Below are 27,088 nucleotides of genomic sequence, written 5' to 3'. Positions count from 1 at the left end.
TCCCAGGCTCCTCTCCGGGTAAACAGCGATGGCCGCCGAGGAAGGAGGTGGCGAGCCCCATAACAACATGGGGAACCACCTACAGCTGGTGCCCGGTAATGGCCGCGGCCGGCTGGGGGCGCAGGGGGAGCCGGCGGGGCTCCGGGCCGAGCCGGGGAGGAGGCGCTAGGCTGGGGTGGGCGTGAGGCGCCGGGCCGGGGCTCCGCGGGCGGGGAGGGGGCCGGGCCCCGGTGCGTGGGCGGGATCGCGGGGAAGGGGCGGCAGGGAGAGCTGTGGGGCCGAGGGGGGTGGCTTGGGCGGGGGCATGGGGCGGGAGGCGATGTGGGGAGCGGGGACTGCCTCCCGCCGGCCCGGGGAGAGGGTGAGGGAGGGCGGAGTGGGGCCAAGGAGGAGGCTGCGGGGCTGTGCGGGAAGAAGGGGAGCTCTGGGGAGCCCGGGCGGTGCTGCCGGGGTAGCCTTGAGGTGGGTGGCGGGCGGTGCAGCGCAAACGGCGACTAATGGAGCGGCAGCCTTCCTGCGGCGGCTGGCTGCCGCTGGCCCGTCGGTCGCTTCCAGCCCGGGCTGACTGAGCCCGTGGTGCCGCGGTGGGAGAGGGGAGGCTCGGTCCGTGGGTGTTTAGGCGCTGGGCGACTGATGGGGCGGAACATGCTGTGAGGTTTCCACCAAAGCGAGCAAACGCAGACGCTCTTCCCTGTAAATTTGGACCTCTGTAAAACCAAACGAAGTGTGAGGAAAACGTTTGTTGTTATTTTAGAAAGTCTCCACTCAGTTTAAATGCTCTGTAATGCCATTAATAAGCAGGGAAGCAAGAGGTGCTGTGCACAGGACTTGAGGGCAGTGTTGGGTTCCACGCGCTGTCCAGACTTCTGCAGTATTTAAGCTGGAGTTTGTAGAACAGCCCGGCTTGTCCATCCGCATACACCAGCGTGATTCCTCATGGAGATACCCATTGCATAATAACGTGCGTTTTTCTGATTTAGCTTATAGTGCCCCCAAACCGACAGGAGATCATATGGTTTTGGAAGCAGCTCGTGCTAAACTGGAAAAAACATTATTTCAGAATAAGCATGCAGAGGAGAATGTAGCAGTAAGTCCCTCCAGTAACCAATGTAATTTCCTATAGCAGGAAATTCTATGACCATTTTATGCCTGTATATTTAAAATAATATGAAAATATTTCCTGAATATTTTAGGAAATATAGTCTTAGTATTTCCTACCCTGTTCCTGTTTGTTTAAATGAGGTTCATATTTCCTCATTTCTGCACAAAGATGTTGAGAGTAGATTTGGTAGTGTTAGTGGGCCAGGATGAGCATCCAGGAATGCCTAAGCTGCCATGAAGGAAATGTGAGCCTTGTCATGCAGGGTGCCTTTGGCACTTGCCTTTCCCTTGTTTCTGTGTAGTGGGAATCTCGCTAATCTTGAAAGAGAAAAAATCAACAGAAATATGGATAGTTAAGGATGTAAAAGATGCTGTTCCTTTTGCCTTCCGTCTCCTGTTCCTGTTCCTGTGGTGTGATCGAGCAGGAGAGTAAAGACGGTGGTGCTTTTTCGACATTCACATGGTGCTGCTGCAGTAAAATGAGTCATCGTTCCTCTGCCACCACACAGCAGCTAGCGTGCGTTTTTGGCAAGAACAAGCAAAAGTTTGCAGGGCACAGTTCTTTCTAATCAACTGCTGTTAATTCCTTTTGTGTTCAAAAAACCAAAGTGAAACAGCCTCTCTCTAAAAGGCTATAAAAACTGCTAATGATTGATGAGAGTGCATGCAAACCAGAATATAATTTTTGATGAAGGCAGCTTCCCTCCCTGCTGTTTTGTACGTCTTAAAACATTTTGCAATTATTCATGGTTAGGATTTCTAACTGAATATAATGGAAGAGAAATTTCATAAAGAAATGGAATATTTTTACAGTAATTAGGAAGATGATACCTTATTGCTTTAAGTTCAGTAATTAGGTAGAACACCAAAGAGAGTCTGTAACCTCTTTTCTCATCATGCTGGATCATTTCTTGTTGAGATGAATATAATATAGGATGGAGCCATAACATCAGTGTGCTGTGCTGTGCCTCCTACAGAGAAGGTTCTGTAAACTATGCAATATATAAAAAAAAAAAAGTGAGGTGAAGCAGAAAGAAGACTATTGACTAAACATTTTGTAAAGAATACATTAACAAATGTGTTTGAAGGCCAAAGAGGGAAAGAAAAGGTTCTCCAAAACCAGCTTATAATATCTTGTTCATTGTTCTCTTGTCCTCCCACTCTCAGAAATAGTAAGATCTCAGTGAAAGAGAGCAGTGGTGCTCCCATTTCTGAAGGAAGACTCCTTCCTTCTGGAGCATCTTTCTTTTATAAGATTTGCCTACAATACCTTTCAGATAATCACTCCGCCTTTTAAATTTTCAACTCTGGTTTATTTCTTAAGAAGATACTAATTGCAAAGGCAGGCAACTAGGTAGACTATTGTAAAGATATTTTTCTGCCTGCCTTGTAATGTAATAGCTTTTAAGATCTAAATGGTGTTTTTCAGCACCATTGGGATTATTCCTTAGCCAGCAGTTATTGGTGTAAAAGAATCCTGCAGATCGTTTTGCAAAGTTCATAACGTCTATTTTGGATATAACATGGTATATAAATACTGTTTATGTTAAAAGAAATAGGATCAAGTATGACAGTTACAGGTTTGTGATAATTACATTCCATTTGTTTTGGGTGAGTATTTGCAGGCATACATTGTATGGTAATGCACAGAAGAGTCAGTGAAACCAGCATTTTAGAGATAGGTATATTTTTTTATTGTCTTCGGTATGTTTTTTAATTTAATTGTAAATATTTATGCAGATTTTATACAGATAAATGCACTATTTATGTGTTTCCAAAATATACTGATAATTTACCTGTCCTCTTGCCTGAAAGTAAATTTAGAATTGACACCTGGAACTGAGAAATGGGAAGAAAGTAGTAATTTTTAAATGCTATTTTGAACCTGAAGTCCTTTGCAGGGTCATGTTATTTGCTTCCTTAATAGTTGCCTTTGCTGGGTTTGTGCGTGTGCTGGGGTTTGTGTCTGTGTGTGTGTTTGGTATGCACACAGGAGAGGCTGACAGCAGTGAAATTGTCTAAAATGCCGGCAAGAGTCTTTGCATGAATATAGAGCTTCAGATTACTTTTTACTCATTTGCTTTATGTGTGCAGTTATATTGCTCACGTTTGTATTGCATCAAACACTGTATTCAGCATCCTACAAGAAATTAAGTTATCTGTCATCCCCGTGTACAGGCAGAAGACATTTAGAATTGAGATAAGTAAATACTACTGTAGTGAAGAACTGAGCTGACAGAATTTGTTTATTTTCTTCCAATAAAAGTTGTTCTTTAGCCTTTAAAAAATAAATTACTAGCTTTTGACCCTTTCTATAGAACGGTGATTTTGCTGTAACAGCAAGAAAATTATTTTTCACAAGTTTACAAATACAAAAGTTGCTTCCCCGTGAAAGGCTGTAGCCTGGGAATACTGAATGCATTTCTGTGATTCTCTGGTGGTTTCTCAGTATCTTAGTCTTTGCTGATTGATCTCTACATGGTATTCTATGTGTGCTTGTTAGCAGAGAGCGAGGAAGAGGATGACAATGAAATGGAAGTTGAAGATCAAGGTAGTAAAGAAGCTGAAAAGCCAAACGTCATTAATTTTGATACCAGTTTGCCAACATCACATGTGGTATGTTCTTCATATATTGTCCATTAAATACATATTGAAGAGGTTTTGATTGTTTTTGTGTAATTCTATTGTAATATCCTTAAGCCAAAGACCTGATTTTATTTTATCCTTGTAAATCACCGAAACCTCTTATACTACTGTCATTTCCTTACTTATTGTTTTCAGTATTTAGGTTCTGATATGGAAGAGTTTCATGGAAGAACGGTGCATGATGATGACAGCTGTCAGGTGATTCCAGTGTTACCCCACGTGATGGTGATGTTGATTCCTGGACAGACGTTACCTCTTCAGCTTTTTCGCCCTCAAGAGGTTAGCATGGTGCGGAATTTAATTCAGAAAGACAGAACGTTTGCTGTTCTTGCATACAGGTAAAATACACGAGTGGGTTTACTGATGGTATGCAGCATGTATTTTTAGCACAATTTCTTAGGATACTAAATCAAAAGCAGATGGTTGCATCAGTTCTGTGGTTTGAAATAGTTTGACAAAAATTGTCTTCCGATACGTAATAAAAAGGTTTTCATGTCATATTGGGTAGCTGCATGACGATATCACATGTTTGTATACAGAAACAGTAAGCGCTGATCTGCTTTCCTTGTTTGAGCATCCTCTTGACTTCAGTAACTGTTTGAATGCACTGCTCCATCTTGCTTAAAGAATAAGCCTTGATCTGAAATGTAAAAATCAGATTCTTGTTTTGAGAGCTGTATTGTTGTAAAGGTGTATTTGCTTGTTTTGTGTATAAATTAACAAGCACAGACAAATGTTTCAGAATAGAGTTGAGAGACGGGAGGTGATAGAAGAGCAGAAAAGATGGAAGTCTAATCTGTGCCAAAAGAAGTTGGGAATGCTCCTCCCTCTTCCCCCAGTTTACTGTGGTTTAATTATGTAGGAGGTGGGAGCAGTTATTTTTAGAAAGTCAATCTAAAGAATTTTGGTACTTTTCAGTATCTGCATTTCAAACGCAGTTACACTGGTGTTCCCAGAGTTTCACCTCTAGACCTTAAAATAAAACCAAGTCAACTGGCAAAAACCCCCAACCAAACAAAACATTAAAAGTTGCTTTTAAAATGGAAAAATAATGATTGCAGTTAGTTCAAGGTATTTTACCAAGTTTACTTTTTGATAAGACTAATTGTGTACAGTCAGCACAGGTAGACTAACTCATGGAATCTGAATGAGCAATGCCATTTGGAGCGTAGGTAACCTTTTTAATTCTGTTACTTTTAGTAACGTACATGAAAGGGAAGCACATTTTGGAACGACAGCAGAAATATATGCCTACAGAGAAGAGCAGGAATATGGAATTGAAACGGTCAAAGTGAAAGCAATAGGAAGACAGAGGTTCAAGGTGCTTGAAATAAGAACCCAGTCAGATGGGTAAGAAAATTATGTATTTAATTCTACATACTGCAAATCTTGTTTCACCAAAACATTTACATTTTACTGCAGGTTCATCTGCCCTTTCAGTCACACAATTAACTGATTAGTATAGATATTAATTGAATGCTTAATCAGTAGCTTCTCTGGTTATTAAGGACTTCTGACATTTCCTGTTCTGAGACTCATGTTTTAGTTGTTAATAACTTTGCTATAAAATTCTCTAAAGAATAGCTATGTGTAGTTTGATTTGATGTGTGTGAGAAAACATCTGTCAGAATGACTTTGTTTCTGAAAACTAAGTCAGGAAAAAGATGTTGATTTGCCTGCATTGTAAGTTCTAAAGCTTTATTTTAAAGTCTCTCACATCCCTGTTTCAAACCAGATGTGAAATGAGAGGATACAATATCAAGTGTGTGCCTTCTGTTGTCTTGTGGAAAGCCTCTCTGATAGCGACCAGATTCTATGCCTTTGAAGAGCTGTAACTTTCATTTTCTGAAAGGAGACCTTTCTAGAGATGGTCTGCATCGACGTGTTCCACTTCATAACTTTATGTGCAATTGCAGCTCTGAACTGCTGCAGGCAAGGGTCTGACACTGCAGCTAATAACAATATACTTGTCCTGTTTTGTACTTTGAGTAATCTTTAACTACTGAGCCTCAACAGCATACAGAAGGATTCAGCTACATGATTCAGATATGGAGAGGACAGTAACTGTGCCCAGAGGGGTGGTGGCTTTCATGAGAAGCTGCCCATGAAAAGGGAGGACTGAAGTCTGGTAATAATGGAGAAACAAGTTGCTTCTCTTGTTCATTTTTCCCTTTGTAAAACATTAAAAGCACACTGAGATTTCTGGATAAATATTTGAATATGAAAATAGGTTCTTGATTTTTGCTAACTACAAGCAGCCCATCATTTTCACTTTCTCAAATACTAAATCTTGTTTAACCGTTGTCACAGTTCAGTACATCCTTACCTTCAGCAAGTCTTACCTCTTCCTTTCTGACTGTTCACTGATAATTCACTGATAGAAAAGTGCTACTTCTCCTGTTACTGGTTGACAATTCTTTTCATGTGCTTGTCAGACACTCTCAAATCAGCTTTGATAGGAGTGTTCTCTTCTTTTCTATATTCTAGTCCTGTTCTTTCCTATATTCCAGTGTGATACCTGTGATACTTAGAGGCTCCTGACAGTTTTATCATATTATGTAATTAATACCTTTGTCCATTTAAAAAAGTGGCTGAGACCCTTAGCATTTAGTTAAGAGTATGCTGAGTCTTCTATCGTTTTCAAGTTATTCTTGACATCATGCGTTGCATCATGAGCCTCTGTCAGCATCATGTTCCAATGATACAGGCTCCAGACATCGATTCTGTGAGCATGTGACAACTCATGTGCATGAGCACAATTGCTAGAGGTTTTTGTAATCTTTACTGCAAGGCATATAACATCTTAGTCTGAATCTGTAAATCTAAAGCTTATCATCTGTATTCTGCTATTGTTCAGTATAGTGGCACTGCTCTGAAAGAGGCCTAGGAACAGTCTGAGATCAGCATTTTCTTAGTTTTCTTATGACCTGCAGCTGAAAAAATGAAGAATACATGTGCTACTTGCTATTTATCACTATCTAACATTTGGTTACAGATAACATTCCAAATTTTGCAGCTTAGAAGAACCATTGCTGAACACAAGATGGCAGTACTTGGACAGCTATAGTAGCAATGGCATTGTTACTGAGAATTCAGTATCCAGAAACAGTTAAGATGTATAGTGATTTTGTTGTACTGTTAAAACATTTTATTATGATGGTTTTATATCTACTGACTAGCAAAGATCACTTTTACACAGCACGTTCGCAAGTTTATTACGTATGAATTTTTAAATTGTGAAATAAGGGAGGTGAGATCTCATCATGGCAAGCTCTAGATTTGTTGGAATGACTTAAACTATATAGAGTTACTCTGCTTTCAGATAGTCACGTGCTTGGGAATTCTGTAGGGATGCATATGGGGTTCAAAATGCTTGAATTAAGCTAGAATCATTGCTCAGTCCCAGTATTCTGGCACTTTTCAGAACAGAAACACTTCCCAGCATTTCTTCAGAGTAAACCTATGCAAGTAACAACAGGCAAAGTGATCAGAGCCCTACATGAACAAACAGGGGTCTGTATATTATGCACACAGAAGCAAGATCGGAATCGGTGTTTACCTTAATATCATCAGAATGACTGTGATTTACCTGAGTATGTCAGTTGTCTCAACAGAAACTTTTCCAGGCTCATGGATGAATGCTTCAAGTCTCAGTAATATAGTCAGTATTTGAGCGTACTTACCCATTTGTGAACCTCTTCCAAATCATCAGCAGTAAGAAATGCTGAAAATTTTGCTTTGGCGAAAACAAAAACCAGGCCTTTCTGATTCAGTGGTTGGGCTAATTATTTGTCATTAATTCTGTCATTTGCAAGAGTAATCTGTTAGGTCTTTTAAACCTTACGTGTACATTTACATTTTCAATTTTGTACAGTAAAGTTCCTAAGGCTTTCTAACTTGATACTGGTGCTGTTAGGGAATCTAGTTCTGGTGATCGGAACCCTAATGAGCCAGCTGTGAGGGCTGCTGGCATGAGGTTAACGGCCAGGGTGCTGTCTGAGGGACAAGGATAGCTAGGTTAGTATGTACTAGCTTTGTGTCTGTTGTTGGTGTCTTGACACATGGATATCTGTAGTGAATATTAAGGGATGGCACAATTCAGAGGTCTGTAATTATTGGAAAAATGAATGTTTGCCTCTGCAGTGTTGTCCCTGTAAGTACAATTGGAAGTTTGTAATGACATGCATCATAATATTTGAGGATTTCTGATGCATAATACTGTTAAAATATAAAGTCCTTCCTGCTAGACAGTATTCTTAGTAGCCACATAGCTGTTGCTGAACTCTTTGTGGAATAGGTGACCTGGTTGATGCTAGGATATTAAAAGATGATCAGAGTCTATATCCTATTTCTGCTGATTTTGAACTCCAGCTAAGCACATAAGCTTTTGTGGTTTGAAGATAGCAAACTGCATTTCAGCTGAACTTCCTTTCTGAGGGTTTGATATGTAATAGCTGACTATTAGTTTATACCAAAAGTAACTTGAGGAGACAAAAATCTAAAAATACAATGCTGAGATGGTAGAATGTTCTGCTGTGTTGCCACTGTCAGTCTGGCTGTAATTCTGTCTACCGCAATCCCAACAGATACCTAGTGCTCTAAAATACAAAGACAGCCTGTTGTATCCCATGGAAAAGGAAGCTAACTGTGAGAGGGTGTGGGGAAAAAAAAACAGCAAAGAAACTTTTGCGGAAAAAGTTAAAGCTGTGATCTTCATCACTCTGCAAGAGTTCTGTATACCAGTGCAAAAAATATTTGGAAAACAGCTAATTCTGTTTTTTTAAAGGAAAAGGAAAAATAGAGATTGCTTCTGTCTTCAATTTAGGGAGATCAAAGTCCAGGCAGCACAGTGGCTTTAGTAATTTAGCCAAGGGCATGAGATAATCTGTGTTCTAGAACAGTATGTGTTTGGTTTGCTACAGATATGCTGTATGCTTCCTAAGGTGATTTGATTTAAATTAATACAACTTTAAAAATCTGATTAAATGGATTGCTGCTTAAATTCTAAAGTACTATGTAGTGATTAGATCTATTACATAAGCCTATGATTTTATAAGGAGTAAAATCCATTTTTTTAAACTCTTGTATATGTGTGTATATCTCATATTTTTTTTTTCTTTTATCAGAATCCAGCAGGCTAAAGTACAAATCCTTCCTGAGCGAGTGCTGCCTTCAACAATGTCAGCAGTACAGCTGCAGTCTCTCAGCCGATGCCATATATTTCCTTCTTCGAAACCTACAGCGTGGCAGGACCGAGCTATACATCAATGGTGGCAGAAATATCAAAAGGTTAGAAGCTAGTTGTGGTGGTGTTTTTCTTTTAATTTTTGATAGTATTTTGAAAAGCAATATAAAATTCCATCTGTTCATCTTTAGAGGAGGATGCATGACTGGGATGCTAGATGCCAACCTCCTGCTTTTGTCGCATATTGTGTGATTGTTTATCAGCCATCAGCAATGGGGAAATACACGTTTTGTATTATGAGTTCTTGTTGGTTTTAATTACAGTATTATTAGATTAATATTACATAATAATTCATGTAATATTATAATTTTTTTTTTACATATTCAAAACACCTCAGAGAGAGTGCTGGTTGGTTATGCTGGTAGATGATGAAATGTTGGTGGAAAAAACAGTAAGTTTGTAGGGTTTTACTTGTAGGAAGGTCAAAGAAGCATCTTCATTTTTACTGACATTGCTTTGACAATAAAAATATTGGCAATCAGTGTTGACAGTGCCAGTGCTTTTGCTTTGTACTTGTCATAATGGTTTGGTTTTGGAAATAAGGACATTTTTGTGACTGTTTGATTAGGGTAGAAGAGGTCTTTAAAGAGCAGAGGTGGTTTGGATGTGACTCTTAAATTTCAGTGATGAAGCTGAAGACTTGTAATGTCTTAGCTTGGAATCACAATTCCATTTGCTAATTTTGCTTTAAAACCTGCATCAGCTAAAGGAGTAACTTCTGTACCTGCAGTTACTTCTTCACAGAAAATCTGCATTAGAATGACAGGCTCAGGTTTTTTAACTCAGTCAGATATTCCCACACAGATGATTATTGGCTAACAACTAGGTTGTTCTTTATAGTTTTGAACATGCTTTGTATTGTGCTTTCATCTTGTAAATTTTTATGTAACACATGTCTAAAGTTCTTGCTGATTTTTGTGTTTAGTCATTATCTTTGTCAGGTCACAATATTTCTATACAATCCATTTATTCTGTCCAATTGCACATGTATTTCTAAGTCTGTTTTTTGATTTGTTAGTATTTGTTCAACAGATTTACCTTCTGAGATAGTTAATATGTAATCTCCCCCCGTGTTTTTTTTTTCCCTTTTTTTTTTAACTGAATTTAGAAACTTTCTTAAATTTTATTATGGTACTAAAAGTGACAAGATAAGAAAGGGTCATAGAAATCTCTACTTTTTTCATGCACTCTGCATATGTTGACATAGTAGTTATTAGCAGAAGATGATGCTTTTACACAGAGAGTGAGTGAATTAGCAGTTCCATGGTCTTACCAATTTTATTTCCTAGAGCTTTTTTAATAAGTATGCAGACTTTACACTTCTTTAGAAGTAGAGGAGAAATAATCATTATCAAGATGTTGGCATTGTCATTAGGGAATTAGGTTCTACTTTTGTAGAATCTAATTTTGCTTCACTGGCACAAATTCTGTCTTTGCTTGTTTACAGTATTTTTGCAGCACTGCAGCTGTGACAGTACTTGGAATCAGGAGGGAATTCACACTGAGATTGTAGGGCAGAATTTTCAAGAGTCCTAAGTGGCTGATGCCAGGCCTAAGCTACAAACTTCTGCATTGCTCAGGAGAATAATAAGGTGTGATTTGTGCTAGAGACAGCTGTGCTGTTTAAAAGGTGCTAAAAGATGCATTTATACAAGTGAATGTGCACTTTTACCAGTATACAGCGTTTTCCTTTAGGAGTCTGAAATAAAACGTACTGTCAAAAGGATAATTTTCTTGGAATAAATTATGTTTCCCATAATAAGCACCATGCTAGTGTATCGTACTAGCATAGTTATACCAGGAAAAGCCTTTCAAGTGTAAACCTAGCTCATTCTCAGGCACAGTGCAAGCTTTTCAAAGACTAACTATCATTAACAGTGGACAAATATGCATGGTAAGGTTAATGGGACAAGAGTTAGCGCTGAGGTCAGTAGGAGAGGATGTGGTGAAACAGGGCAACCTGACACCTTTGAAAAAACTAAAATTGTGGCTTATTTATTATTTATTTAACCCACCGTTTCAGTCAGTGGCATATAAGAGGAAAGATACGTTGAAGTCTTCTGTATCTGTAGAGATCTTTGGAACTACCTTCAGAAATTAATATAGAATCCTCGTAACTCTCCTCATTGTCAGATGCAGTTAAGGTTTGGATTTTTTTTTTTCTTCAATGGTTTTGAACTCTGTAGCAAAAAAAAAAAAAAGCTTTTGATTCTCAGAGTTCTTGAACAAGTTCATCTATGAGTTACCAAGCCCAGAAACCCTAAACTTAGTGGGAGTGGGGCAGAAATCCCTTTCCAAGACGGAGTCTATCTGATGGTAGCTGAAATGCAGTGCACATGTTTTGTGGACTGAGATACAGATCCAGAGTAGGGGCATTGTCCTGTTGACCTCCGTCACTCTATTGATGTCAGTAGAACTGTGACTGTTTCCAATATGACAAGCTGTACCTCTGTATATTTACTAATGTGATGAGAAACATCAGAAAGTGGAAGTTGCATTTTAAGAACGGTTTCTGCTCCATACAAGAGCTGACCCCATGTCAGCTGTCACAGAAAATATACTTGCTAATTAAAACAGTAACTTGAGTTTTGGTGTGCCTGAGTTCTTTCTTCAAAGTATCATTTATTTGCTGTGGATCTTAGTCTCTATTGCCTGATTTTTATATTTTTTTTCCCCTCATTTGTAATATAAGGGTAGTTGCCCTCAAAGGGAAAATGAGAATTTAATTTGTAAGTATTTATAGAACAATTTGAGATCCTCTTTTGGAAAGCAATGTGGTTATGTAGTGTACTGCTTTTTAGATTTTTATTAACCTAAATCTATAAATTTAAGTGTTCTGAAGTTACTGTAGAGAATTGGTTAACTAAGCAAATAACCTTACACTGCTGGAAATTTGGTGGTTAAGGAATTCGGTTATAATCTAGGTTTTCTTGTCTGCAGGATATGCACAGGCTATGCATAGGCTGAACATTTTTTAGAGGTGATATTGGTGGCCATTTATATTTTGTTCCTCTATATCTGCTCTCTATTGTATAGATATTTTTGTACACAATTGAACGCGTTAGTCATGTTCACAACGAAGTATGATACAGTAGCATGGGCCACTCCTATTAGTAAAGTTTTTATTTTGAAAGAATACCCTTCAATAAAAAATAGTTATGAGACCTTTGGTTTTTTGTTTTTTTGGGGTTTTTTTGGTTTTTTCTATTGCTTTTGTTTTCCTCCTCCACATTTGTTTCTTACTCAGTGCTCTATTTGGGTCTGAATTTTATTTCATAGGATGTTGTTAGATGGATATAGTACAATGTTTTGTTCATTGTCTTTGGGAAGTTATAATAAAGCTGTTAAATAGGTTTTCAGTAGGGTGGCACAAGCAGTGATGTTCAGTAAGCGTTTCTGAAAATATGATTTCCATTAAAAATAGATACCAGAATGAGAGTGGCTACCAATATATGACTAAACATCAAGACTAAGTTTTCTTAATCAGTAACTGTTCTGCTGTGAGAAAGCATCTTCTGCAATTCCTAACTTGGTTATGTTTTTAACATTTCCATTTAAAAAATATCATCATGTATCCTTTGACTTTATATATGTTAGCTTAAAATACCTGACATGGTCCGTTAATCTCCTTCTTTCATTTTATTTATGCATTTGACTAAATTAATATGGATACTTTAATCACCTTACATAGTGTTTTGCTGCGGTTGCTGAAGTACAAACAATTGATGGAGACTAAGGAACAGATGCGCTATCTAATAGTACTTACATTTTTTTGAACTGTCTAGATTTCACATAAATACTCTTTTGAAAGGCATAATTTCTTATTACTAAATATTAGAAATACTTCGAATGCTGAGACAGGTTTTCTGAGAAAATCCATATATTGTCTGTCTTGTACGGAAGTCTTAGCTCTCAATGCATTTGAGAAGTGGTTTGGAAGCTTCACGTTGAAATACTGGTCTGATGGTGATAATTGGTTGTATCTTTAAATATTCAGGTATCTCTTCTCTGTTTTATTTGTTTGAACAAGAACTGACCCTAAAATCTGCTAATGTTGAACAAATATTTGTGGTTTTGGTTTTAGAGGAAGTTCCACTGTGCAAGTTTGACATCTTGGCCTCCCTGGCTCTACTCTCTATATGATGCTGTAAGTTCACCCTGTGTATTTCCAAATAATCTACAATTTGTTTTGTATGTTTTAATATATAATTATTGGATAATGTAATAGCTTTAATTTTTTTGGCTCATAAGTTACATTTTAGTGTATAGTTTCCAGTTTACTGTGAAAAGAGCAGGAAGAGCTCCCCACTCTGTATAGTTGTTCCCTCATGCTAAAGCATGCGTCTGGGGTGGGTAGCAGAGGTTCAGGTTCCTGCTATGTTGTCTCAGAGCAAAAACTCGATCCTCTGTCCCACATGCTCCAGGTGAATGTCCTAACCACCCGGGTGCCAGATAGTCTTAGATCTGTCTTTCCTGCTGAAGTTGGTTTACTATTTAAAATGTACATATTTCTTTATATACATATGTATATATGCATATTAGTACATAAAGTAATTAGTGTAAGAAAAGGCAGCAGTAGGGAGGAGGCTAGCCCTCATCTCATTTGTACAGTTCTAGAATTTTAGCAGTTGTCTCCTTATCTCAAATGAGAGTTATAACCACCATGGGCCGTTGGTTCATTTTGGCCCGTTTCCCATCCTGTTTTGCTCTTAGTTTAAAATATGTAGATACAAAATGAGCCTGTAATTATTGTAAGGCTTAAAAGCTAATGTCCACTTAGGGAAAATAGCTTACTCTACATTTTGCTTCCTTTTTTTTTTTCCTAAGAAAACAGAAATACCTATGTATTTAAATTAGGCTTTTCTTCTAACAAAAGGAAACCTTGATGGAAAGAGTCAAGAGGCAGCTACATGAATGGGATGAAAATCTTAAAGATGAATCTCTTCCAACAAACCCAATAGGTATGACGTTGTTTAGCCTATGAACTCAATTTTCTTTTTTTTTTAAGTTTCTTAAGAAAACAAAACTTAGATAACTACCTTTTATTGGCAGTCCATCCTTCACTTCCAGTTTCCAATAAATTTTGGTGATTGACTTTGACAAAAGGATGATAGAGCTTTTAAACATATAAACATCCTCCAACCATGCGGAAACATGTTCAGTAAAAGAAATAGAACTCCATCGTTCTCCATGGAAGGAGGAATGTGATCTCAGTGTAAAGAAGGAAATTTCAGTTGAAGCCTTTCTAAGGGGAAAAACATCCTTTCCTGTGTAGACTCTCAAATGCCTAATAAAGGGGAAATTCAAACTGCAGTCTGCAACTGAAGTCAGTTAAGCACCAAATACAGGTCTGGGCTCAATAGTTTTGATGTACATGGAATTCTCGTTTCTGATTTGCCTAAAGTAGTTGTTGAAAGTACTTCCCATCTGCTTTGCCCAGTGTGCTGCTTAGAGGACCGTATATGGAAAGTGTATGAAATAATCTGAAAACAAACAAAAAAATCCAGTATTTTTTGGCATTTTTTTTCTCATGATTCACAGCACACTGATATTTTGCTGGCTTAAATTTTCAGTTTTTGAATTCTTTTACAGGCTCTGAGGAATGGGGTGATTTCCAGCTTAGCAAGGTTTTTGTTAGCTAAAGTAAAGAATGACTAGTAAAGTCCGCTACCTTTTGTGTTTGTACCTTTTTAATACCTGATTGAAGTTGCTGCCTCAGAATTTACTATCATATTAAAACTTTTTTTTTTTTAAAAAAAAAGTCTGTCATCTTGACTGAATATTTTTGGATCTAATTTCGGTCTGCATTCAAATGTGAAAAAGCAAAAACTCCAAAACCTCCAGAAGGGAGTGTGTACAGAGTATGTCTTTTTCCTTCTCACAATGTAACAGTAAAGAATACTTTCTTAGTACTAATGTGAGTAATATAACTTGGTTGTAATTTATGAAGGAGGTGTATGTTTGGGATTTTTTTTCTTTAATTTTTCCTTCTCTCATAAAAGCCCATCTTTCTTTTTGCAAGAAAAAGAGGAAGTGCAAGCATAAAGGTAACAACCAGTGGTTGGAAAACTCAGTAATTTACTGTAGAAGTGGAAGTCTGTATCATACAATGTTCTCCAGAGGTCTGTTCTGGTTTTAGAATACATTACCTTACTAGCATTCTTCAGTCTCCATCACTAGTGATCTTTAAGTATGGATTAGACAGATATCTTGGAAGAGGTTTTACATGTACATGTTCCAGCCTTAGGGCAGCAGGATGTACTGACATGACCTCTAAAAGTCTACTGTAAACCTCAGTTTCAGCACTCTATCTGTAAGTGAGTAGAAGTAGTAGGTTTTATTTGTCTCCAGAATTCTAACAGGCCTGGTACTTTCTCATTTCCAGATTTTTCTTACAGAGTTGCTGCTTGCCTGCCAATTGATGATGCATTACGTATACAGTTGCTTAAAATAGGCAGTGCTGTTCAGCGACTCCGGTGTGAATTAGATATTATGAACAAAGTGAGTATTTTTTTCTTGTCATTAAATTTTTTGCACAAAAAAATAGGAGTGATTGTTACAATCTATAACAAAAATGTATGAAATTTCCAAATAATACTTCTAGAGAGTGAATTTGGGTGTTCTTTTATTTCTTCCTTCCCTTTTAAAAGTTTGCTCAAGAAAGAAAATGCTCTCTCTCAATACTAGACTTTGTTTGGCAGCAAGCAAGAAACATATAGTAATACTTGCTTTTGTTGGAAATCGTATTTCAACACCTCACAGCACTTTTTTAGCCAAGAGATGGTGCTAGAAGTCCAATGTTGCTCATAACCATCTTAGGAACATCATAACCCCCTATTAACAGTATGATACACCGCAATCTTTGTGCGATGAAAACTTGTGGATTTTGTAACAAAAGATAAATCTTCGTAGTATTGAGCTATTGAGTATAAATCTAAGTATTGGACTGAAAGGATTTTTGCAAAAGACATGTATTGACTTGTTAGGCAATACCTTTTCAAGATGTTTAAAAACTTGTCTTCCCTTCCCTCTTTCCATTGCCATGGCCATGTAATGCTCTAAATGTAGGACATTAAAGTTTTTTATTTTTACATAGTACATTTCTTTATAATAATATATACTTTCTTAATAATAATATGTACTATAAGTAATATTATATGTTATAACTGATAATGCAACTAAGTATCAGTCAGCCTCATGTTGCATCTGACTTGTTTAGGAACAGCATTTGCAACACCATCTCCCACAGGAGTTCAGATTGCTATTCTCTTTCCAACGAGAAAACACTGAAAAAGAGCCATTGGTATAAATACAAGTTTTAACTGTAAACTTCTTTATATGTTTGATAGTGGTAGCTGGAATATTTACTATGCAATTCTTGAATGGAGAGACAAATTAATATTTTGTTAATACTTTCATATCGCAAAGAATAGCTATATACATCCTGGTTGACCCTCGCCTTGCTGGTTGTAAGCTTGCTGGGGATACTGAAGTACTGTCTCAAACATTAGCATAACAAAACCCCAGTCACTGTTGTGTTTGGCTACTGGATATAGAGCAGTGGAAATTTTGCCTGTTTGCCTAAAAAGTACTGCCTGTTTCTGCACAAAAGAGAACCAGAGTGTCATTTTAATACTGTTCCACTTCCCAAAGTTCATGCACCAGAAATCTAAAAGGGAATATACAGAGAAAAGGAGACGGAAAATGTCTCTCTTAAATTCTGAGACAAAAATGGACAGTTTTTTGCGTAAGGCTCTGTAATCAGATTAAACTTCATTTTGTCGTTCCTGAGTCAGAAACTCTGAAAATATTCTTGATATTCAGGTACTACTAAGAACTGTTCACGTTCAGTACATAGTATATTTTCTATAAATCCCAAAGAGACAAGAGGACTTAAGTTACCCCCATAAAATAGAAGGTAAAGTTGATTTTTAGCCTACACCAAAAAGGTGTTTTCTTCATCAACGTGTGACATTTTATTTTGTAATATATTAGTGTGAGAATGGTAAGTGCCTTATGTTTTTTTACAATTTTTTAGCAACATTTATTTTGGTCAAATCCACCCTTTTTAGGCCAGGGTTCTTTAATGAGAAGGGGTGCTCTGGCAACATAACAGATATTTTGGTTTACTCATGTTTCATTGTTCAGAATGTAATTTACAATAATATTCTAAGATGTGATCCATTTTCTTTTGTCTTTGATATCAGCGTATTGTACTTTTAATAGCTTTTTCTGTTATTAAAGACAGTTAACTGTTTCTGTGCTTGTTTTTAAAGGGATGTACATCACTCACAGGTATAACACTTCTGTGAATTCTGCTTGAGAGTGCTAATTGTAGTAATTAGATAGGTTTGGAAATGGAGGGATGGAATTAAGTAGCTGTCTAAATTGGATTCTGAGAGGGTTATGTGAGCATTAGGTTATAATCTGTGAGTAAGGGCGATTTAAAAGAGTGAGGGATTGCAGGCGTTAAAGGTCCCTGGTAGGAGAGAAAGGCCAAGTGGGCTTTAAGAAGGGAAGTGAAGAGAACTGGTGTATGATAAATAGTATCTGTGTAGTAGAGCAATTTTCCTCCCTCAGTCTCCAAGATCAGTAGACAGTGTGTTGAAAGTGTGGGGCAGAACCAGTGTCGCCTGCAAGAAAGGAGCTGGAGGAAGTTGAAATGCAGCAACAAGCCCAGAGCATCAGAATAGAGGAAAGGGAGAGTAAAGACTGACTTAAGCCTGCGTAGTATCACGAGTGGAGTGCAGGAGTCAGAGCTCAGGGAGACTTGGAAACACAAGCTATGATTTACTTCAAGTTTTTAAAGGAAATGTGCTCACACAGGAACTTGTCCAAGTGAAGATCCTAGGCCCAGCATTTTGTTCCAAAATGTAGTGGATCATTTTTGGGGTAATTTCACATGTATTGCCTTTAAAAAGAGGTAGAAGTAATGCACCTCCTGAAAATTAATAGTAGTGTACTACTAAGCTGATTTAAATGCTTATTTTCTGGGCAATGTCAGTGATGAATTGTTTCATTCTACTTTCTAGAAATTGTAGAAGGTAGATTAATCTGTTATGATCTTGAAGAGAAAGATCGATACATCTTACATATTTTTCTTGAGGAGATTAAAACCACTGATCTACAGTATTCTCAAATTTAGAAAAACTTAATGGATGCATTTGTACTCATCTACCTTTTCTGTGTTATATCTTAGAAGAGCAAAGGTTTTTTTTTTCTGAATTAACTTTTAGAAACCTTAGAAGGTTGACTCATCTATTATCTTTGTGTAGTCAGATTCTCTTCTGTGTGTGGATTTTTTTTTGCAGGGCAAAAAAAAATGTATAAAAATGTTTTATCTTTTAGATAACAATTAATGTTTACCATAAATAATAGAACATTTTTTTATCCTTTGCTAGAAAGAGAAAGCCTAAGTGACTGCTGCCCAGATAAACAAAAGAATTGGTACAAAGTCTGTTCTGAGGGAAGGGGAGAGGCATTTATATTATTTGCCACTGTGCTGACAAGCGTCTGGAAATGAATGAAATTACCCTCTTTGTTTTTCTTTTCAAGTGTACATCTCTCTGTTGTAAGCAATGCCAAGATACAGAAATAACTACCAAGAATGAAATATTCAGGTGAGTTTATTACTCTTAATCTTTGGGAGGTTCTTGATCAGAAACATTGGCACATCAAAACAGATTAAGCTAGGATGTGTCTTATAACTACTCTGTTTTCCACAACTCTAATAAAATTTAAGTAAATATTTATAGGGAATTTTCTTTATAAAGCAAAGCAGGTTATTTGAGCTTTTTTAATAAAAAGTTAATAAATCCGAACATCAGCATGTATATTGTAACAGGAGTTAGTGTGAAAGGCCATGTTACGTCACCTAGTCCAGCACCTTGCCACTGAAGAGTTGTGCACTCTGCAGTGAGTTCTGAAATACAGATTTGTTACATATAAAATGTGGGATCTCATGAACTTTATTCAGAAATAAAAGGACAAAAAATTCTCTCTCAGCATTACGTCCCAACTTCTATATGTTAACAGGCTTCAATGGCAGATTAAAATGCACTAATTGAGTGGTATAGATAGGCTCCCCGGATACTGTCATGTAAGGAAATTGCCTATTTATGTCATTAAGCGTTGTGATATCTTTTTTTTTATTTTAAGATTATAGGGTTTAATCCTAATAATTTCACTAGACAATGTATTCCCATTATATATTTGACCTATACAATATCTTCCATGTTCAACAATGATAAGACTATACATTTTCCAAATAATTGCTGCTTTTGGCAGTCTTGTCACTATTTTTATCTTGAATAACTAATATCTGTCCATCACATGATAATGTGAAGGTTAAAAGATGTCTTGGTTTAACAAAGCAAGACTCTCCACAGTTTTCCTTTATCAGTGTGATAAGAAGCTGACATGGTAATTAAAAGCCCTTTCTTATCTTCTAATCAAATGATGGTTTCCAGAAACCACGATTCCTGCTGTGTCAATATGATGTACTTTAACAGAAGAATGACGAGAAGTTAGTGTCATGAATGAACATTTTTGCTTACTTTTAAAGTTAGATTTAAGAGTAGCAATATAGGTTTTACTTGGTTTTATTGGAAGTTGCTATTCAAAAGCAGCAAGCAAAATGATTTATGAGTCTATCATACTTTTTTTTTTGATACTGAGCTGTAGGTTTTTGAGGGAAAGATTAATAACTGCCTTAAATGAGGTAGTTTCCATAGCATCCTGTCAGCTATCCTCTAAGTAACTTGTCCCCTTTCACAAATGGCTGGGCGAGGTTCGTCTGAACACAAGAATGTCTTAGTCCTTGTGATAATATCTTTTTAAATACCTTTCCTGAAGTAGGGACTTAGTAAGTAGGTAACAGCAATAATTTATGTCAGTGATCAATGCATCGGATTTATAACACTGGACACTTAAATTTCTGCAATTCTAAGAAAATTTGACCAATGATAATTTACATTTGCATCTATTTTCTTTTACTTTTTAATAACATAATTAAAGGTACTTTTTTTTCCACAGCCTAAAGTGGTTCTTTTGCTATGCAAAATAGTTCTAAGCATGGTTGGCAGTTTTTCTTCTGTTTACATTTGACCACCTTTGGTTTTTGTTTCTTCCTTGAACTCTGACAAAATTGTTAATTGTCTGTTGTAGTTTATCCTTATGTGGACCCATGGCAGCATATGTGAATCCTCATGGGTACATCCATGAAACCCTTACTGTATATAAAGCCTGCAACTTGAATCTCAGTGGACGACCATCAACAGAGCACAGCTGGTTTCCTGGGTAATAACAGTTAAAAGAAGTTTTATTAGTAAATGAGAGAAATTTGGTTGTAAATGTATTCCTGTGATGGAATAGTAAATATGTAATTCTTGAAACATATGCTGTCATTTTGCTGATATGAAAAATAGGAAAGTAAATTCAGACCTTTTCAAAATATAGAATAAAATGGAAAATTCAGATAGAATGGTTTCAGAATTTCTCTGGAATTTTTTAAGTATATGGATATCTTAAGATTTTAAAATGTAGTCTAGCATCTGAGAGCTATAAACAGGATACTGATTGTCTGGGAATTTCTTTGTGTATAGTTTTGTATAAGCCACAACTAAAATCATCATTACTGTTTCCATTCAGCTTTCTTTGATCATAAAGTAAATAAAGTGCAAATGGGAAACATAATAAATAAATGCAGTTATGCTATTGAGATACTGTTTTAGATCTAAAAACTGAACAAATGTTACATTAATTTAAAAAATCACTAACTTTGTATTAATCTGATTACCTTTGGGGGTTTTATTTATTTAATTTATTATTATTATTAGATAATTAATTAAAATCTCTGTAACAGTAGCATAATTAACTGTCAAGATCTAAAAGTCTGCCTAATAGTGAAGGGTCTTGCACCAAAATGTCACCCTTCTCTGGTAGCTTAAATTTAATGTTTTTTTGGCTAGACAAGCATGCTTCAGGTGCTCATTCAAAACTTTGAATATTCAAACTCTTGAAAATAGCTCAAATGTCAAACTATATTTGAATTTTAGTTTCACAAAAATATTCTTAAATACATTTTTACCAGATCACTTTTCTGTGTGGTCCTTTCTGTGCGAGAGTGTTAGAAATCATTCTTCTGTCCCTTTGGCTATCATGTCCTTTTCTGAAGCAGCATAAAATAATATGTTGCTATGTCTGTAGCCAGTCCAAGGTTCTTGAGTAATGCATGTACACATTTACTCTTCCGTTTTCTCGTGTTGATCATGGGGTTTTTTTCTGGATTATCACATAGAACCAAGTAATGACTTGGAGGATATGTGGCATATCTGTCATAAGAAATGCACTCTTTAAGACTCCTGAAGAAAACTTGTGGCTTATGATATCTAGAGTTATTTTTTCTCATCCTTATGTGTTTTCTGAGCTCTTCTCTTCTATGAGGGTTTCAAAATATTCATATTCTGTGTTTTAAAGCTGTTAAAGTAAAGCTCTGTTGCTCTGGAAAGTACAATTCCCTGTTAATCTAGGAGCAGTGCAAAAACCAGTTTTATTTCCATTAAATAACTTCCTCTCTGAGAACCATTTTCTGACTCTTCTTTAAAGCACATAGTATTTTATCATACTGCTGAAATATTGTGCTAGTAAAATGCTTGAGTTGCTTTCTCTACTTGAATGATGTTTTCTTTAAGAAGATCTGCGGGGTTTTTAGGTGGGAGTTGAGTACCTTAATTCCAGTAGATTCTTTGAAAATCTAGCTTTAGACTAGTATTCCCTTCTTACCTGATAAAAATACTGGAACACAGCTCACTTAAGATGTCTTTTCCTTATACCTTAACATCAACCTTTTGTTTTGTTTTTGGTAGGTATGCCTGGACTATAGCCCAGTGCAGGATCTGTGCAAACCATATGGGATGGAAGTTCACAGCTACCAAAAAGGATATGTCACCTCAGAAATTCTGGGGATTGACACGGTCTGCTCTCCTGCCTCGGATTCCAGAAACAGAGGAAGACTCAGGCCACGATAGATCACCGTTACTCTGCCTGTAATCTAGTAACCTGCTTTGGAGATGAACAGGCAGTAGTCTGTCTCTTAAATGCATCTGCTCAGTTCTGCTTCTGATGCTTACTTAAACTTAAAAAACCCAAGAACCCACGCCCCCACACAAAAACCAACCAAACAAGCAGGCTCACTACATTTGGGTTTGGTGTGTATCCACATTACTGTTGTTTCAGATGCACTGAGAACTGAAGGTTCAATCTTTAAAATGACAGCTGGGGAGAGGAGGTGGCATGAGACACCAAGAAATCAATCTATCTGATCCATCTGGACAGACTTCAGACTGAACTTTCTCTTGTATAACTTCTGAAAATGTTTACTGCTGTCAACTTGCAGTGAAAGAAGGTGGGGGAAAACTAAAATTACAAATAAACAAGAGTATAATTTATGCAATATATGTATGACAGTAGATACCAGTTACTTGCTGTGGAGTATTTTCCATAATATACTTAAAAGTGTTTTTGCTGAGAATCCCTGTTTCTAACTATGTGGAATACTTCAAATTTTATGCTCGTGCTGTTTCTCAGATATTTGCTGAATAACCATCAAAGAGAGTACAAGAGCGACGTGTCTCTTCTGACTGATACTGTGCGGGTAAGGTCGGTGGCAGTGCTGTAACTGGCAGAAGCAAGAGCTGCCTGCTACCTGCAGCCAGAGCAGCTGCATTACAAGATGCCCTTTGAAAGGAACCCATGTGAAGTGTTCGGTCCTTGTAAGTTGTCTGATATATTTAGGATCTTTGACTTCAGAAGTCTTAAATTTTAAACTATTTATACAAAATATACATGAAATACATTGTCATTTACTGTCAAATGTGCTTATATTTTACTTTTCAAAATTATTTCTGTGAAGATTAGTTTACCAGCATAGATGTCCAGGGTTCTGTGAAGTACTGTCAAAAATACATAACTATGGAGATTTTTCAGTAGTACTTATTTGGACAAGGGGGAGGCAACATCTCTTTAATTTTTTTTTTCTTTTACACTTTCATATCATAAAGTAAAATTTCACATTATCACCCTTACCTTACAAAGAGCAAAAGTTTCTAAATAAAACAGAAATAAAAGGTGGTGCTTTTTTTTTTTGTTTGGTTTGTTTTGGGTTTTTTTTTGTTTTTTTGGGTTTTTTTTGCCTGAAGCATTGTCTATGCTACAGAAATCAGGTGCCAAAATGGGGCAGCTTTTGCCACTGATTTATTGGGGTGTTTTTCCCTCGGAATGCACTTTGGTGATGGAAACTGATGATTTCTTCACTATGTGTACATACACAATTTTTTTTTTTTTCTTTTGAAGGTTTATCATTCACTCTTTATTTCTTCACAGTAAATCTTTGAGAACTTGCATTGTTAAATATAAGGACACAAAGCTACTTAAGATTTAAGACACTACTTGCTTGTTCTCAGTCACGCCCCTATGTCAAACATATGTAGCATGGACAGATCACTTCAGTGAAAGGCTAAGTCAGAACTCTCTGCAAGACAAGTAGCTGACTTAAGTGGTAGCGTGGTACCTCTCACAGTGCAGCTGAAAAGGTACCCAGATGTGAAAAGATGCTAGATGCTCAAAGGCTGTTAGGATAGTTGATTATGCTAGGTATGTAGAACCTAATAATTGTGTAACTCAGGTTTAGGTCTTTGAAGCCTTCTACCTCTGTGCTTCTGTGATAACATTTTTTCTCTCCATAGACATCTTTAATACCGTATTTAATTTTGTGTGCAGTGCTCTGACGTGCCAGTGAACTGTGAAAAGCAATACTTTGAATATAATTCTGAACAAATAGAGGGTGAATGATGGCTCATTTTCTTCAAGAAAACATTCTGTATTTTGATTATGTTTCTATAATAAGCTTTCAAAAGGCTGAAATGATAAGCACTACTGTGAGAGTGAGACTGTGAAACCTCTGTGCTTGGATAACCACTGCAATCATACTTAGCTTTGCCCTCACACCATGCACATGCACGCACACAGACGTACACACAACGTGCACGTGCGTGCACACAGACACACACACACACAGCTTAGCTGTAGGCTCGGGGGGTTTTTTTTCCTTCAAGGATACCTAGTATCTGTTGTTCCCATTACCCTCAGTAGGGCTTGTTGGCAGCAAGAAGTTTGAGGGTGGTTTAATGTACCTTCTGCTGCCGTTCAATTTAAGTACTCACTGAGGGTATGGTGAGGGAGGTTGTCAAAATTATTTTCTCAGCTATCACTGAACTTCATAAGGTCTTTGGGTTTTTGGCCAAGTCTTTTGGATTGCCTCAACTAAAAATGGCATTATGTTGGCAATGTTTGAATACAAAATAGGCATATTTTTGGTATTGTGTATATATAGTCAAATGTAAACCAATATAATCAAGTGAGATAAGCCGGGAGTAAATTTAGCACTAATTTAATTTTATTGTTGATGATACTGTTCCATCTGCCTAACCTTCTGTGTAACATTGGCCATTTCAAAGTCCATGACAATTTCCAGGTTGAAAACAAGTGTGATTCAGGTTGCTGCGAAGAAGATGAATCCTGCCATGGTGAAGCTGGCCGTTACACTGCTACACGTGTAAGAATGCTCAAAACGTCCAGCATGTGACTTAGAGGGCGGGTGTGGAGTCGTGGATGGTTCTATACATTGGTTAATGTTTTCTGTGCTTCTTTTCTCCTTTTTGGCGAGAAAACTACTAGATGGGATTGTTGAAAATTATTTCTGACAAATATGGATATCATATGCTTTTGAGGGCTAAATACAAAGGAAATCACATTTTACAACAATATTTCCTGTATTTACTACATTCATTGGTTGGCACGTAGCTTCATGCGTTAATTAATCCGATTGACTTGCTGGCTGCTGCCAAAAGGGATCATTTTTCTCTTCTCTCCCGCCGTAATCTCTGTCCTTCTTAGTGAGATCTAGGAATTAGGCAGGCGCAGGGCCGGTGTCCCGGCTGCACAGCCACATCAGTGTCAGGTCTGATGGGGGAGGAGGGACGACGGCCGTCTTGCAGGGCCAGAAGAGGGACTGCCCTGCGCTGCGGCAGGTCTCGGCTGGACTGGGGTACGTGTGGCGTAGAACCGCTCATTGTCAAGCTGCCGTTGCAATAGCAGAAAGACGTCATACAATCAGAGCCTGTAATATTGCAAGTTCCCGTGTATTTTAGTTTAGTTTTGGTGAATAGGTAGAATCACATAGACACTTGCACACTTGGGCTAAAACATGTTCAAATACTCTACCGTTTGTTTTTTAATAATGCTATTTTTGTATGTGCTGTGATTCATTTTGTTCCTCTCATTGTTTTTTCACCTTTGTTAAATGACTTTGTAAAAGCTGCGGAAAGGGTAGCACGTTCTCCGCTTTAACTCTTCCTCTCTCTGCCTTTGGAGACAACTTTTCAGAAAAATCTTGTTGCTTGCAAACATTTGCAAAAAATAAAATTCAGTTTGTTTCAAAACTGATCTTTTTTTGCTGATTGTTGGGATGGGAAGAAAGAAAATGTTTGGGATTACATTGTGTTTTAAACGGGTTAGCTTCAAAAAGTAATGTGTTCAGTAAAGAGTTTCAGCTTCAAAGAACGTGCAGACTCGATGGGCAAAGGACGGAGAAGGTAAGAAATAAATAACATGGAGAGAGCGTAGGTTGTCATTCTAGTGAATAAGCAAAATGAAACTTTAAGAAGTCCTTCATCTCAAACTCTTTTCTCTGTCTCATCCATGCGCTTATTTGCTTTAATCCACCTGAGTAATTCTTAGCTTCAGTCCCAAATTGGTTCCCTCCATAGTAACTTACAAGATTTAGGAGTCCTGGTGGTTTTTCCAGCATCCCCTTTATCTCCAGTTTCTCCCACAAAGAGAAATTAGTAGGTAAATAAATGAGGGGGTTAGGTAGTGAAAGTATGGAGAAGATGCATCTAGAGATGCTTTAAGGAAAAACTCGTCGGAGGCTTTGCAGAGAGGCTCAGCAGCAGCACCCCGAGGGAGGGAGGAAGAGGTGGGTGCGAGCAGCGAAGCAGAGGGTGCTGGGGTGAGGCCGGCAGCAAGGGGAACCCGGAGGCGCTGGTGGAAAGAATTTTAAGCTGCATAAACATCTGCTGAAACTTGGGCTTCCCCCAAGCCTGTTATTTTAATTACACACCGTCCTAAGTTCTGTAGTGAGGACAGCTTAACCAGGAAAGAAGGGAAGTTTAGATTTACACGTTATATCCACAGAGCTGCCAGCTCGTGCAGGACTGTCCTGTTGTGGCTCAGCCAGCAGCACCAGAAATGCGTCCCAGTAATCTGGTTTATTCATTTTTGTATCCCAGGTACCTGCCTCACTTGCAGATGCTGTTTTCCACACAGACCGCACTGCTGATGCAGGTTTTTTCCTAGTGCAGAATTTTTTGCTCTCGCTGAAGCTCTGCCATGGGCTTTCCCATTCTTCTATATTTTAAGACAGACTTTTATGTCTTCTGAGAGCTTGGATCAGTGTGTGATGATGTTACAGATAGGTAGTTGGATAACATGAATTCAGAATGGTTGCCACTCCGTTGGAAAAGCCCTGCAGTTTTTTTTTTTTAAGCATTATACAAACGCATGAGGACTTTGTGACAGCAGCACAGAGTTTACGGTGGGCATCACCACGTTGCTGCCCCACAAAGCCGTAGGCACGTGGCTGCGGGAAGCAGCGGAGGACAGCTTCCCAGCCTCCTGTTTCTTTCCGTATGCTTTGTCTAGAGGTCCAATGCCTACAAGAGGCCATAGGAGGGGTAGGTTGGGTGATACGCAGGTAGTGGAGCATGCTGAATTGAATTTCAAACTTTTAAAGAGCCATTGTCTTACCACGGTATAAAGAAATTATCTAAAATGTCAAAGCTTTAAATCCTTGTCCTCTTGCTCAGCCCGCTAATGAAGGACACCGTTAGTCTCTCCGCCACAACCGCTCTGCCAAGGTGACGTAACCCTTACTGTCCCACTGGAACTGGAAGCAGCTTTTTAAGGGAGGAAAAGGCATTATTATACGACAGCCAGTCACACTCCTCTGTGGTGTTCTGCAGGATTTGTTGATTTATT

General features: G+C 37.7%; 1 protein-coding gene across 4 annotated transcripts; it reads left to right on the top strand.

Annotated features, from left to right (window-relative positions):
- Positions 1-25,500, top strand: CRBN (cereblon). Of its 4 annotated transcripts, XR_014229242.1 has the most exons (12): positions 1-95; positions 3,605-3,717; positions 3,883-4,085; positions 4,948-5,097; positions 8,874-9,036; positions 13,077-13,139; positions 13,869-13,953; positions 15,378-15,493; positions 18,548-18,612; positions 20,159-20,290; positions 21,859-22,397; positions 22,580-25,499. XR_014229242.1 is itself a non-coding variant. In XM_082322349.1 (11 exons), exons 1-11 carry the CDS (start codon positions 29-31, stop codon positions 22,040-22,042), a joined length of 1,338 nt encoding a protein of 445 aa, XP_082178475.1. In that variant the 5' UTR covers positions 1-28; the 3' UTR covers positions 22,043-25,498. The 4 variants fall into 4 exon arrangements, 3 of the variants coding, with proteins under 3 accessions (XP_082178475.1, XP_082178474.1, XP_082178476.1); XM_082322349.1 differs by having other exon boundaries at positions 3,608-3,717; positions 21,859-25,498; XM_082322348.1 differs by having other exon boundaries at positions 21,859-25,498.
- Positions 25,501-27,088: the final 1,588 nt, after the last annotated feature.

The sequence above is a fragment of the Platalea leucorodia genome (assembly GCF_965183815.1).
Source record: "Platalea leucorodia genome assembly, chromosome: 9".
Lineage (NCBI taxonomy): Eukaryota > Metazoa > Chordata > Aves > Pelecaniformes > Threskiornithidae > Platalea > Platalea leucorodia.
This window is presented reverse-complemented; position numbering and strand designations above follow the sequence as displayed.

Coding starts and splice junctions, on each gene's coding strand:
- CRBN (XM_082322348.1), top strand. CDS start 29: ATGGCCGCCGAGGAAGGAGGTGGCGAGCCCCATAACAACATGGGGAAC. Junction 15,494..18,547: donor AATTAGATATTATGAACAAA/GTGAGTATTTTT, acceptor TTTCTTTTCAAG/TGTACATCTCTCTGTTGTAA. Junction 20,291..21,858: donor GAGCACAGCTGGTTTCCTGG/GTAATAACAGTT, acceptor TGTTTTTGGTAG/GTATGCCTGGACTATAGCCC.